A 13,497-nucleotide genomic window follows, 5' to 3' on the forward strand; every position below is an offset into this window, starting at 1 on the left:
GCTAATAGGAGCAGAGGTTCAGAAATGGATAAACAGATAGAGGTTATGCTGATATTTCTTAATAACAGAGACACAAGCATCTCATATCTCTTAAAAGAGAGAACAATATGTCTGCATACAATAGCCTTCTACATTATTACTAAGATGCATTACTTATATATAAGATGGCCCATAATTACTTAAAAATATTTATGATAAGAACATCTAACTTCTATTAACCGTAAGTAGCTGCCCAGTAGATAACTTCTAGGAAACTGCTCAATGCTCCAGTCTTTTTACTTCTTCTTCCTTGAATAAGTATGGAATATACGTGGCTTATCAGTGCACCCTTCCTAGAAAGAGAGGAAAAGGGAATGGAGGCACTACTTTTGGATAGTAATTGTCCTCTTTGTGTCTTCCCCTGAAAATTTTCAGAAAGGAACAAAAAGATGTTGTCGATAAAAATGAAGGTCGTAATTTGCTATCAATTACATTTTCGCAAATCACCACAACAACATTTTCGCAAATCACCACAACATTATGCACAAGCACAAACAAATTTAGTCAATAAACGTCCAAGTGAAAAGAATGATTCCAGACAACACATGTTGCTCTTGTATCTTAGATGTTTACAAAGAGAGCAGAGGTACATACATGTTTTCCAGATACAAGTGCTTTCTCTTCGGTAGAGGCAGCGACCACCAGACTTTCCACTAGCTTTGATGCAGCATCTAAAGTGGTAGCACCCGAAAAGGGTCGTTTTAGTTTGTTGGGTTTAATTCCCAGCTTTCGCTTGCATCCTACAGCACCACAGTGGCAATCTTCATCTGCACCAAATTGAACAAACCTGCTATACTTGCTGGACAAAGGGAAAATACACACTCTGAGAGGTTTGTTCGATTTGGTGCAGATGAAAATTGCCACTGTGGTGCTGAAGAATTCAAGCGACAGCTGGGAATTAAACGCAACAAACTAAAACGACCCTTTTCGGATGGTGCTGCTTCAGATGCTGCATTAAAGCTAGTGGCAAGTCAGGTGGCCGCTGCCTCTACCAAAGAGAAAGCATCTATATCTGCCTGTCTTAGTTTCACCAGACGGAGATCATAAGGGGAGATGATTCTTAGGCGGGTGAAAAATATGTTATTTCCCTAATTAGGATGTGCTTTTGACATTTTACGATATTTGAACTTTCAAGAATATACATCTTAAAAGTGGAAATAAGAAACATCAGGTTCTGAGCCAATAGGAGCAGAGTTTCAGAAATGGATAAATAGATAGAGGTTAAACTGTTATTACAGAGAGACACAAACATCTCATATCTCTTAGAACAATATCCCTGCATACAATAGATGATTACAATAGCCTTTTACATTATTACTAAGATGCATTACCTATAGAATAAGATAGCCCATAACTACTTAACAATATAATGATAAGAACACATAACATCTGTTAACTATAAGTAACTGCCTAGTAGAAACTTTTAGGAAACCTCCAATTTTTCTACTTCTCCTAGAATAAATATGGAATATATGTGGCTTATCAATGCACCCTTCCTGAAAAGAGCGTAATTGTCCTCTTTATGTCTTCCTCTGTCAAATTTCAGAAAGGAACAAAAAGATGTTGTCGATAAAACTGAAGGTCGTAATCTGCTATCAATCTATCAATCACATTTTCGCAAATCACCACAACAATATGGACAACCACTAACAAATTTAGTTAATAAACGTCCAAGCCAAAAGAAAGATTTAAAAGGACCCACATAGCTCCTATATCTCAGTTGTTTACAAAGAGATTAGAGGTACACACATGTTTTGCATATACAGGTGCTTTCTCTTTGGTAGAGGCGGCGGCCACCTGACTTGCCACTAGCTTTAATGCAGCATCTGAAGAGATAGCATTCAAAAAGGATCGTTTTAGTTTGTTAGGTTTAATTCCCAGCTTTCGCTTGCATTCTTCAGCACCATAGTGGCAATTTTCATCTGCACCAAATTCAACAAACCTCTCAGAGTGCATTTGCCCTTTGTCTAACAAGTATAGCAGGTTTCTTTAATTTCATGCAGATGAAGATTGTCACTGTGGTGCCGTAGAATGCAAGCGAAAGATGGGAATTAAACCCAACAAACCAAAACGGCCCTTTTCGGATGGTGCCGCTTTAGATGCTACATTAAAGCTAGTGGCAAGTCAGGTGGCCGCTGCCTCTACCAAAGGGAAAGCACTTGTATCTTCAAAACATGTGTGTACCTCTACTCTGTCTGCAAGAATTTGAGATACAAGGGCAATGTGTGTCATTTGGAATCATTCTCTTCCCTTGGACATTTATTGACTAGATTTATGACTAAATTTGTTAGTACTTGTCCATAATGTTGTGGTAACTTGTGAAAATGTAATTGATAGCAGATTTTGACCTTCAGTTTTATAGAGCCAACATATTTTTGTTCTTTTTCTGAATTTTTTCAGAGGAAGATATAAAGACGACAAGTACTTTCAATTACTATCTAAAAGGAGCGCCTCCATTCCCTTTCCAAATTGGGCAGGGCCGACCTATTGAAACACCTGCTGCTTTTCCGTGGAAAGAAACTTTGAAGATCACTTTTCCCAAAAAAAAATGACTAGATTTGTTCTGATAATGGAACTTCTTGCTTTTGTTGGAAGCTAAAGACGGGAAAGAAGAGAAATTCTATAAGTTAGCTAAGGTTTAAGGTTTTATTCGCTCATTCTTTGACCATGGCTTGTATTTATATGACTGCAGAAAAACACAACATTTTAAGCCCTTAGTGGACTAGAGGTTAAAATGCTAATCATAGGGTACTTTTGTTTATAAAGACAACACGAGGATCATGAGTGATAAATGTAAAGATGAAAAGGACCTACTTTTTCTGAGGTAAAAGTGCAAAGGTTGCATGATGGTACTTGTACATGAAGTGTGTTATCAGTTCACATGCTGTTATGATTTCTTGTAAGATGAACATAGCTGGCAAATCGAGCATGACTGACAGAGCATTGTCTGTGTTTGGTAAAAGAATGAGCTCACCCTCACTATTTAATGGTAGTTCCGGCGGCGGGAAAGAAATGTCATAACCAATGGCAAGCCTTAAGAGAGAAATATGGAAGATAGGATGGATTTAGAGCTGGCTGGAAGTCACGCTCATACGAGACAGGACCCACTTTACAAATGACTTTGTAAGGGCCAAAGAAACTAGGGGACAACTTCTGAAATGGGCGATTGACCAAGGGTTTTTGACGATACCGCAGAAGACGTAAAAGGACAGCATTACCAACATTAAAAGAGAGATCCCAATGATTAAAATCGGCCTGTGCTTTCATCCTAGATTGAGCTTTCAGAAGGTTGTCCTTCATAAGTTTCAGCATAGCATCTCCAGTCAACATTTGCTCTTCAAGATCTGCAATATTGGTGTCGCCTGGATGATAAGAATGCAGTGGCGGAGGGTCTCATCCATAGACAATCTTGAAAGGAGAATAACCAGTAGATGTATGAAACACGGTATTGAAGGAATATTCAGCACAAACAAGAAATTTACTCCATTGGCAAGGCTGGTCATGAGCAGAGCAGGCAAGTATGCCTCCAAACAATCATTAACAGCCTCTGTTTGTCCACCGGGCTGAGGACGATAAGAAGTTCCCATGCGAAGACGAGTATTATTGGCGCGAAAGAGCTCCTACCAAAAAAGCACTAAGGAAAACAACATCACGGTCAGATAAAATGGAACGTGGAATGCCATGATGCAGGAAAATTTTCTTGCAAAAGTGGCCAACAACAGATTTAGCAGTAAATGAGATAGACAGGCCAATGAAATGACTGAATTTACAGAAACAATCCAGTACCACCAATACTGAATCAAATCCACCAGATTTTGGAAGACCAACTATGAAATCTAGTGAAATATCTTCACAAACATGCTCCAGAATAGGAAGACGTAATGAAAACTCTCTGAAACTCGTTTAAGAGTTTTTAAGAAACCACCATGTCCTCCAACATGAGAATTATGAACCTCAATTAATATCTTAGATTTAAGATAAGAATCATCAGGAATAACCAATAGGGATTTGTAGTATAAAAGACTAGACGATATCTGGAAGTCCAGAAGAGAAGTGGGATCATCAAGCTTTTGCAAAAGAAGTTCCTTTGTACAAGAGTCTCTGATAGCTGAAATCAGAGAAACACTGATGGATTCTGAGAATTCAGTAGCTGTACAGGAGTAATTACGGAGATTACTCGAGTAGATCAGCTCAATTAATGGAAGATAAGAAGAAGATGAAATAGAAACTGAATTAACAATTGAGAATATTGTTCATAATGCTTGGTCACTTGAGTACAATTCTCTATATATTGACTTGAGAACCTTCTAGACTCGAACTGAATGAGATACTCAACTAACTACTCCAACTAACTCAGCTAACTAACTGCTGACCTGGACTAACTAACTTGGTGACCTGTACAGCAGTAACTAATAATGTGACATGTCTCATTTTTGTGTATCAGTACTCCCTTGGTCGAAAAGATCCTTGTCCTCAAGGATGAAAACAAGTTAAGGATTAAAATGAGGAAATCTAGTATGTAAAGCAGTAATGAACTCCCAGGTAGCACAGTCAGCAGGGAGGCCTCCCCATTGCACCAAGGCTTGAGCGACAGCCTTGTTACCCTTCTTTACCATTCTCCTTTGAAGTATAGCAGCAGGTTGAGGGCAATAGGGGCTAGCTATATCAGTCACTGGAGGATAAGATATTTGATCAGGGATTTGATGACACTTTTTGAGTAGAGAAACATGTACAATTGGATGAATTTTGACCCCGGCAGGAAGGAGTAAAGTATAAGCCACAGATCCAACCTTCTTAGCAATTTGGAAAGGCCCATAGTATCTAGCAGCCAATTTGTGCAAAGGTACATTGGTCACAGTAGTTTGTCTATAAGGTTGGGTCTTGAAATACACCCAATCACCAACATCAAAGGACCTCTCAGACCTATGGGAATCAGCCTGTTGCTTCATTCGATTATTTTGTGCTCTGGCCAAGTGATGTTGCATGAGCTGTAGTCTAAGTTCTCTACTTAAGAGCGTTATCCACCTCTGCAGAAGCAGACTCACCAGGTAAATAAGGTAAATGAAGAGGTGGAGGCCTTCCATATAGTGCTTCATATGGTGTAGTCTGAATAGAGCGGAGCTATGATGAGAGGTATTATACCAATACTCAGCCATGGGCAAATATTCAGCCCAATCAGTTGCATCAGCAACACAAAAACACCGCAAATATGTTTCAAGACACCTGTTTACTACCTCAGTTTGTCCATCAGATTGAGGATGGATGGTAAGCTGAGGAAGTGTTAAGTTGAACTCCTTGTAAAGAAAAGAGTTCCTGCCAAAATGTACTCAAGAAGACAACATATCTGTCACTTGTTATATTGTTACGAAAACCATGCAATTTTATTACCTCTTTAAGGAAAGCTTTAGCCACAGATTGAGCATTGTATGGGTGTTTAAGAGGAATAAAGTGGGCATACTTAGTCTATCAACTACCACCAGAATAACCTCATAACCATTTGATTTAGGAAGTCCATCAATGAAATCCATGCTGAGTTGAGACCATACTACATCAGGAATAGGTAAAGGTTGTAATAAACCAGGTGAAGCTGCAAGATCAGCTTTATTCCTTTGACAAACATCACATGTCAACACAAACTTCTTGACATCATTTCTGATGCCCTTCCAATAGAATAGTGTAAGCAACCTCTTTAAGGTAGCCTCTACACCTGAATGACCACAACTAACAGTAGAATGCCACAAAGTTATGATATTTTTCCTCAACCGAGGAACATTTCCTACCACCAACTTACCCTTTCTTCTAAGTTGGTTGTGACTCCAAGAGAACTGAGTTTTAGCAGTAGGGTCAGCCAGCAATTTAGAGATAATAGCCCGCGTCTTAGTATCAGTAGCCCTCGCAACAAATCAGAATTGGAACTAGTGATAACCAGTGTCAACAATTCAGCACCAGTGACTCTTGATAATGCATCAGCTGCTTTATTGTCAACCCCCTTCTTATATTCAATAGTGTAATCAAAAGGCATCAGCTTCGTCAACCACATCAATTGCGAGTTTGTGTGTAATGTCTGCTCCATAAGATATTTTAGAGCTTTCTGATCTGACCTAATTATGAACCTCTGTCCTAACAAATACTGAGACCATTTGGTTACTGCATAAACAATGACTAAAAGTTCTCTATCATACACAGACATTGCAGCATGCTTAGGGGAAAGAGATCTACTGATAAAGGCTATGGGGTGACCTTGCTGCATTAACACAGCACTAATTCCAAATCCACTAGCATCAGCCTCCACAAGAAAGGTCTTGCCTGCATCAGGTAAAGCTAAAGCTAATATAGGGGCATGAGTGAGTGCATCCTTGAATTGTTCCATAGCTGAAGTAGCTTCTAATGACCACTTGAAGTTATCCTTCTTTAATAGATCATTTATGGCCTACTAATAATTTCAAAGCCTTGAATAAACCTCCTGTAATATCCGGCTAAACAAAGGAAACCCCTTAGCTGCTTGAGATTAGTAGGTAACGGCCAGTTTCTGACTGCTGCAACCTTCAAAGGATCAGTAGATACCCCCTCTTCTACCCCCTCTTCTGAGATAAAATGCCCTAAGTATTCGATCTTTTTAACACCAAAGAAACACTTAGATTGTTTAGCAAACAACTAATGTTGCTTCATTGCAAGGAAAACAGCTCTTAAGTGAGCTATGTGATCATCAAAACTCTTGCTATATATCAGGATGTCATCAAAGAATACTAACACAAATTTCCTGAGAAAAGCTTTAAACACTGTATTCATGAGTCCTTGAAATGTTGCGGGTGCATTGGACAATCCAAATTGCATCACCAAGTATTCAAAATGCCCCGAGTGCGTCCTAAATGTAGTCTTTGGAATATCTTCAGGTGACATTCTTAGTTGATGATATCCAGATCTTAGATCAATCTTGGAAAGTATTTTAGAACCTCCTAGCCCATGCAAATCCTCAACAATGCGAATAGGAAATTTATTTTTCACAGTGTTCTTATTCAATTCTCTATAGTCTACACATAGTCTCCAAGATCCATCCTTATTACCAACTAATACCACAGGAGAAGCAAAGGGACAGCAACTAGGTTGCACTATCCCTTAATCTAACATCTGTTGCACTAACCCCTCAATTATATCTTTCTTGCCATATGGATATCTATAAGGCCTTTATTCACAGGTTCGGCACCAGAGTGTAAGACAATTTTGGGGTCAAATACACCCCTAGAAAGTGGTAGTGTAGTAGGCTCATCAAACAACTTCTTAAAGTCAAGTAATACCTCTGTTAGCTTAGGATGTTCTGTGACATTTTCTTTGGATTCTACTGTAGCACATTGTAATGTATAACACATTGTTGGTATCACCTGAATCATGTAGAGTTGTGATCCATTGCCCGAGTGTTTCTCCATTCTCCCACCACTTGAAGAAACTTCCAACTACTTGCCTGATCCCCTCAAAACATGATTTTTTGCCTTTGTACATGAACTTCATTGTCAATTTTCTGAAATTCATCTAGACGTCCCCTAGTGTTAGAAGCCATTGAACCCCCAAAACTACACCACAAGATCCCAAGGGTAATAATAAAAACTCAGCAATGAACTCTACCCCTTGTAACAACCAAGAGATCTGACAAACATTGTCCACCTTCATTCCATTTTCATTAGTTGCTTCTACCATTTGTGGTGCAGTTGTCTTGGTGGTATAGACTAACAACTTCACAACTTCAGGATCAATGAAATTGTGAGAACTCCCAGTATCCACTAGAATATGTAAGGGCTTTTTAGCATGATATCCGGTTACCCTCAATGTTCTAAAGCCTAAAGAACCATTGAGTGCATGAATAGAAATCTCTATATGCTCCATCTTTGGAAGTATTGCCTCATCTCTCTTCCTGATTCCCATCTTCTACATAGTCTTGCTCATCTTCTACTTCTTCAACTTCAAGAAGATACAATTGTTTCAAGTTTTTGCACTTATGGCCTGGGACATATTTTTCATTGCAAAAGTAACATAAGCCTTTACATCTCTTCTCATTGATCTCATCTAAACTCAGCCTTCTCCATATAACATTTGGCTTTCCCTCAGTTCTTTCAGAACCATGATTCTGCAAAAATTTCTTAGATTAAGACCTTTGATCATTGAAATTCCTTAAAACTAGTTGGTGTATGCTTGTACAACAGCTTTTGAGAGTTTGTATAAGGGGTTAGAGGAGAAAGGCGGGGAAAAGAGGTTGTTTAGGCTAGCGAAGGTTAAGGAGCGGAAAGGGTGGGATCTGGATCAGGTGAAGTGTATTAAGGGGAAAGATGGCAGAGTATTGGTTGACGACGCCCTCATTAAGGAAAGATAGCAATCGTATTTTCATAGGCTCTTGAATGAAGAGGGGGACAGAGGAGATGTGTTAGGGGAGTTGGAGCACCCTGGAGAGTGTCGCGATTTTGGCTATTGTCGGCGTTTTAAGATAGAGGAGGTCAGTGACGCTCTTCGCAAGATGCGAAGAGGCAGGGCGACGGGGCCCGACAAGATCCCAGTGGATTTTTGAAAGTTTTCTAGCAGGGCAAGGTTGAGGTGGCTGACCAACTTGTTTAATAACATTTTTAAGTCTGCTAGGATGCCCGAGGAGTGGAAATGGAGCACGATAATTCCTCTGTATAAGAACAAGGTGGACATTCAGAGCTGCAATAACTACCGGGGTATTAAGTTGTTGAGTCACACAATGAAAATTGGGGAGAGGGTGGTGGAGCGGAGGTTGAGGAAGATTGTGTCTATTTTGGAGAATCAATTTGGATTTATGCCTGGTCGCTCCACGACTGAGGCAATTCACCTAGTGCGAAGACTGATAGAGCAGTATAGAGAGAGGAAGAGGAATCTGCACATGATGTTTATTAACTTGGAAAAAGCGTATGACAAGGTCCCTAGGGAGGTTCTGTGGAGATGCCTGGAGGCGAGGGGGGTCCCTGTGGCGTACAACAGAGTGATTAAGGACATGTATGAGGGGGCAAAGACTCAGGTAAGGACAGCGGGAGAGGATTTCGAGCATTTTCCGGTCTTGACAGGATTGCACCAGGGATCAACTCTTAGTCTGTTTTTATTCGCCTTGGTGATGGATGTGTTGATGCGGAGTATACAAGGCGAGGTGCCTTAGTGTATGCTTTTTGCGGATGATGTAGTTTTGATTGAGGAGTTGCGACAAAGTGTTAATGATAAGCTGGAGGTTTGGAGACAAACCCTGGAGTCTAAAGGTTTTCAGTTGAGTAGGACCAAGACAGAGTACTTGGAGTGCAAGTTTAGTGACTCGAAGAGGAAGGGTTGGTAGTGAAGTTAGAGTCCAAAGCAGTTTGTAAGAGGGATAGTTTTAAGTATCTTGGGTCTATGATCCAGGGAAATGGAGAGATAAATGAGGATGTCTCTCATCGTATTAGGGCAAGTTAGATAAAATGGAGGCTCACTTCGGAAATTCTATGGGATAAGAAGGTGCCCCCAAGCTGAAAGGCAAATTCTATGGAGTCACAGTCCGGCCGGCTATGTTATATGGAGTGGAATGTTAGCCGGTTAAGAACTCTCATATCCAAAAGTTGAAGGTGGTGGAAATGACAATGTTGCGTTGGATGTGTGGATTTTCAAGGGCTGATAGGGTTAGGAATGAGATTATTCGGGAGAAGGTGGGTATGGTGTTGGTGGAGGATAAAATACGGGAAGGTTAAGATGGTTTGGTCATGTGATGAGGAGGGGCATGGATACCCCGATTCGTAGGTGTGAGAGGCTGGCCTTAGATGGCTTTAAGCGGGGTAGAGGTAGACCGAAGAAATACTGGAGAGAAGTGATTAAACGTGACATGGAGCAATTACAGCTAACTGAGGACATGACCCTAGATAAGAAGATATGAAGGAAAAATATTAGGATAGAGGGCTAAGCCGTGTGGGCGAGTAGGCAGTAGTTAGGAGGGCTTTGGTTCTAGTAATGTTCAATATTTTTGGAGATGTCGTGCATATGTTATTTTATTATGTCCCATGCTTTGGATGTTTTTCTGGAAGCTATTCGCAGGATGCGAAGGGGTAGGGCAACGGGGCCTAATGAGATACCTGTGGATTTTTGAAAGTTTTCTGGCGAGGCTGGTTTAAGGTGGTTGACTGGATTGTTTAACGGAATTTTCAAGACGACGAAAATGCCCGAGGCTTGGAGGTGGAGTACTATGATCCCTCTTTATAAGAACAAGGGTGACATTCAGAGTTGCAATAACTATAGGGGTATTAAGTTATTGAGTCACTCTATGAAGATTTGGGAGAGAGTGGTTGAGGTGAGGCTAAGACGGATAGTGTCTATTTCGGAGAACCAGTTTGGATTTATGCCTAGCCGCTCGACGACGGAGGCAATTCACCTGGTACGGAGGCTGGTGAAACAGTATAGGGAAAAGAAGAAGGACCTGCACATGGTGTTTATCGACTTGGAGAAAGCATACGACAAAGTCCCCAGGGAGGTGCTTTGGAGATGCTTGGAGGTGAGTGCAGTCCCGGTGGCATATATCAGAGCAATTAAGGACATGTATGATGGAGCTAAAACTCAGGTGAGGACGGCGGGAGGAGACTCAGAGCATTTCAATGTCTTGACAGGATTGCATCAAGGATCTACTCTTAGTCCCTTTTTGTTTGCTTGGTGATGGATGTATTGACGCGGCGTATTCAAGGAGAGGGGCCTTGGTGTATGCTTTTTGCAGATGATGTAGTTTTAATTGATGAGACGCGGGGGTGTGCATGATAAATTAGAGGTGTGGAGACAAACTCCTGAGTCTAAAGGGTTCAGGTTGAGTAGAAGCAAGACAGAGTATTTGGAATGCAAGTTTAATGACGTGAGGGTGGAGAATGAGGCGGTAGTGAAGTTGGAATCACAGGTGGTATGTGAGAGGGATAGTTTCAAGTATCTCGGGTCCGTGATTCAGGGTAACGGTGAGATTGACGAGAAGGTCTCGCACCATATTGGGGCGGGATGGATGAAGTGGAAGCTCGCTTCGGGGGTGTTGTGTGATAAGAAGGTGCCGCCCAAGCTTAAAGACAAATTCTACAGGGTGGCAGTCCGTCCGGCCATGTTGTATGGAGCGGAGTGGTGGCCAGTTAAGAACTCCCACATTCAAAAATTGAAGTGGCGGAAATGCGGATGTTGCGTTGGATGTGTGGGCTGACTAGGGGGGATAGAGTTCGGAATAAAACTATCAGGGAGAAGGTTGGTGTGACTCCAATGGAGAATAAGATGCGGGAAGTCCGATTGAGATGGTACGGACACGTGATGAGGAGGGGCATGGATGCCCCGGTTCATAGGTGTGAGGCTAGCTTTGGATGGTTTTAGGAAGGATAGGGGTAGGCCGAAGAAGTACTGGGGAGATGTGATTAGGCGGGACATGGAGCAGTTACAGCTCACTGAGGACATGACCCTAGATAGGAAAATCTGGAAGACGCGAATTAGGGCAGAAGGCTAGGGTCAGTTTGGGTCGCTAGTGTAGGGAATTACTTGGTGAGGGTATTATTCTTGTTATGATACCTTGTTTCATGCTTTATTACGAGTCTGTTTACTATTACTTGTGGGTATCGTATTTATGTTATGCCATCTTATTTCATGCTTTACTATGAATTTGTTTAGTATTCCGTGTCTCGAGCCGGGGGTCTATCGGAAACAGCCTTTCTACTTCTTTAGAGGTAGAGGTATGAACTGCGTACATCTTACCCTCCCCAGACCTCACTATGTGGGAATACACTGGGTGTGTTGTTGTTGTTGTATATTGTCCTTTTCCTGTGCCGGGGATCTATCGGAAACAGTCTCTCTACTTCTTTAGAGGTAGTGGTAGGGACTGCGTATATTCTACCCTCCCCAGACCCCACGATATGGGAATATACTGGGTTTGTTGTTGTATGTTTGTCCAGTTTAGCTTGAGCCTCCAAGTATGCTTCTTGCATCCTAACAGATCTATACAATTGGGGTAAAGTAGTGGGATGAGTCAATTTGGCAGCAATGTTTACCTCTTCCTTGAGCCCTCCAAGGAAACAATTGATTGCATTTTCTTGGGACAAATTGACTCTGGTTAACATACTTTCAAACAAAGCCTGGTACTCCCTTACAGATCCCGTTTGCTTAATTTTTTTAATTTCCTCCATTGGATCATCAAAATCCAACCTAAATCTTTCCACTAATGCTACTACGTATCCATTCCAAGTAGGAGGGGAAGTATATTGACTGTACCTCAAAAAAGACTGATGCCACTGTATTGCTTCACCTTCCAGGAGCACAGCAGTTAAACCAATTCTTTTCTCCATTGGAACTTCATCAAAACTGAAAAGTTGTTCAACCTTAAACAACCATGACTTCACATCATTCCCCGAAAACTTTGGGAAATCCAATTTAGCATATTTGGAGATACCTTGTTTCTGAAATCCCATTGGATTGGAATCCCTAAATTCCTCCTCCCGTGGTTACCTTTCCCTCGAAGTTCCGAGTCCGACCTCGACAGGTGAACTTCCCCTGCAATTCGTTTTGCTCCTTCAATTCCACAACTGTTCGATCCAATTGCTTCAAATTAGTCACTTCAGAGTTGAGAATCCCAATTTCCGAAACCAATTTTTGCATCAATTCCCTCAAATCACCTCCATACCCTGTTGAATCACTCCCTAAATCACCATTTGCACGACCTCCCTTCACCATTGTTGTTAAGAATCCCTGGCTTTGATACCACGATAGCTGAAATCAGAGAAACAATGATGGATTCCGAGAATTCAGTAGCTGTACAAGAGTAATTACGGAGACTAGTCGAGTAGATCAGCTCAATTAATGGAAGATAAGAAGAAGATGAAATAGAAACTGAATTAACAATTGAGAATATTATTCATTATGCTTGGTCACTTGAGTACAATTCTCTATCTATTGACTTGAGAACCTTCTAGACTCTAACTGAAAGAGATACTCAACTAACTACTCCAACTAACTCAGCTAACTAAATGCTGACCTGGACTAACTAACTTGGTGACCTGTGCAGTAGTAACTAATAATGTGACATGTCTCATTTTTGTGTATCAGTCTCACTGCAATTTGGCTGGCAAATTTCAAAAATCCATGGAAACAGGAACTGCCAAAGCCAAAAGACTGGAAGAATTTCGCTTGCGAGAAAGGGCATCTGCTCCTATATTTTCACGACCAGATGTATGAATGATAGTGAAGTCAAAAGGCAGAAGCTTCAACAAAAGGTGTTGCTCTTCAGTTGTGGCAATCCGCTGATCCAGTAAGAATTTCAGATTTTAATGATCAGTTTTCACAAAAAAATGACGCCCCAATAAATAATGTTTCCATTTTGCAAGCCAAAACCAAGACTATGAGTTCTCTGTCATAGGCAGATTTGATTCTGTTAGAAAAAGAGAAGCCTTTACTGGAGTATGCAACAGGATGTTCCTTTTGTAGACCAAATGG

At 41.0% G+C, this 13,497-nt stretch overlaps 1 protein-coding gene across 1 annotated transcript in view; it reads right to left on the minus strand.

The window, feature by feature from the left end:
* Positions 1 to 407: 407 nt before the first annotated feature.
* Positions 408 to 13,497, minus strand: part of LOC107875209 (histone-lysine N-methyltransferase ASHH3) — a 53,086-nt gene continuing 39,996 nt past the window's right edge. The window contains exon 9 of the mRNA XM_047396701.1: positions 408 to 826. Within this exon, the coding sequence (XP_047252657.1) occupies positions 601 to 826 (226 nt within the window). The 3' untranslated portion in view covers positions 408 to 600. The remainder of the gene's footprint in view (positions 827 to 13,497) is intronic.

Source organism: Capsicum annuum, chromosome 1, assembly GCF_002878395.1.
Source record: "Capsicum annuum cultivar UCD-10X-F1 chromosome 1, UCD10Xv1.1, whole genome shotgun sequence".
Lineage (NCBI taxonomy): Eukaryota > Viridiplantae > Streptophyta > Magnoliopsida > Solanales > Solanaceae > Capsicum > Capsicum annuum.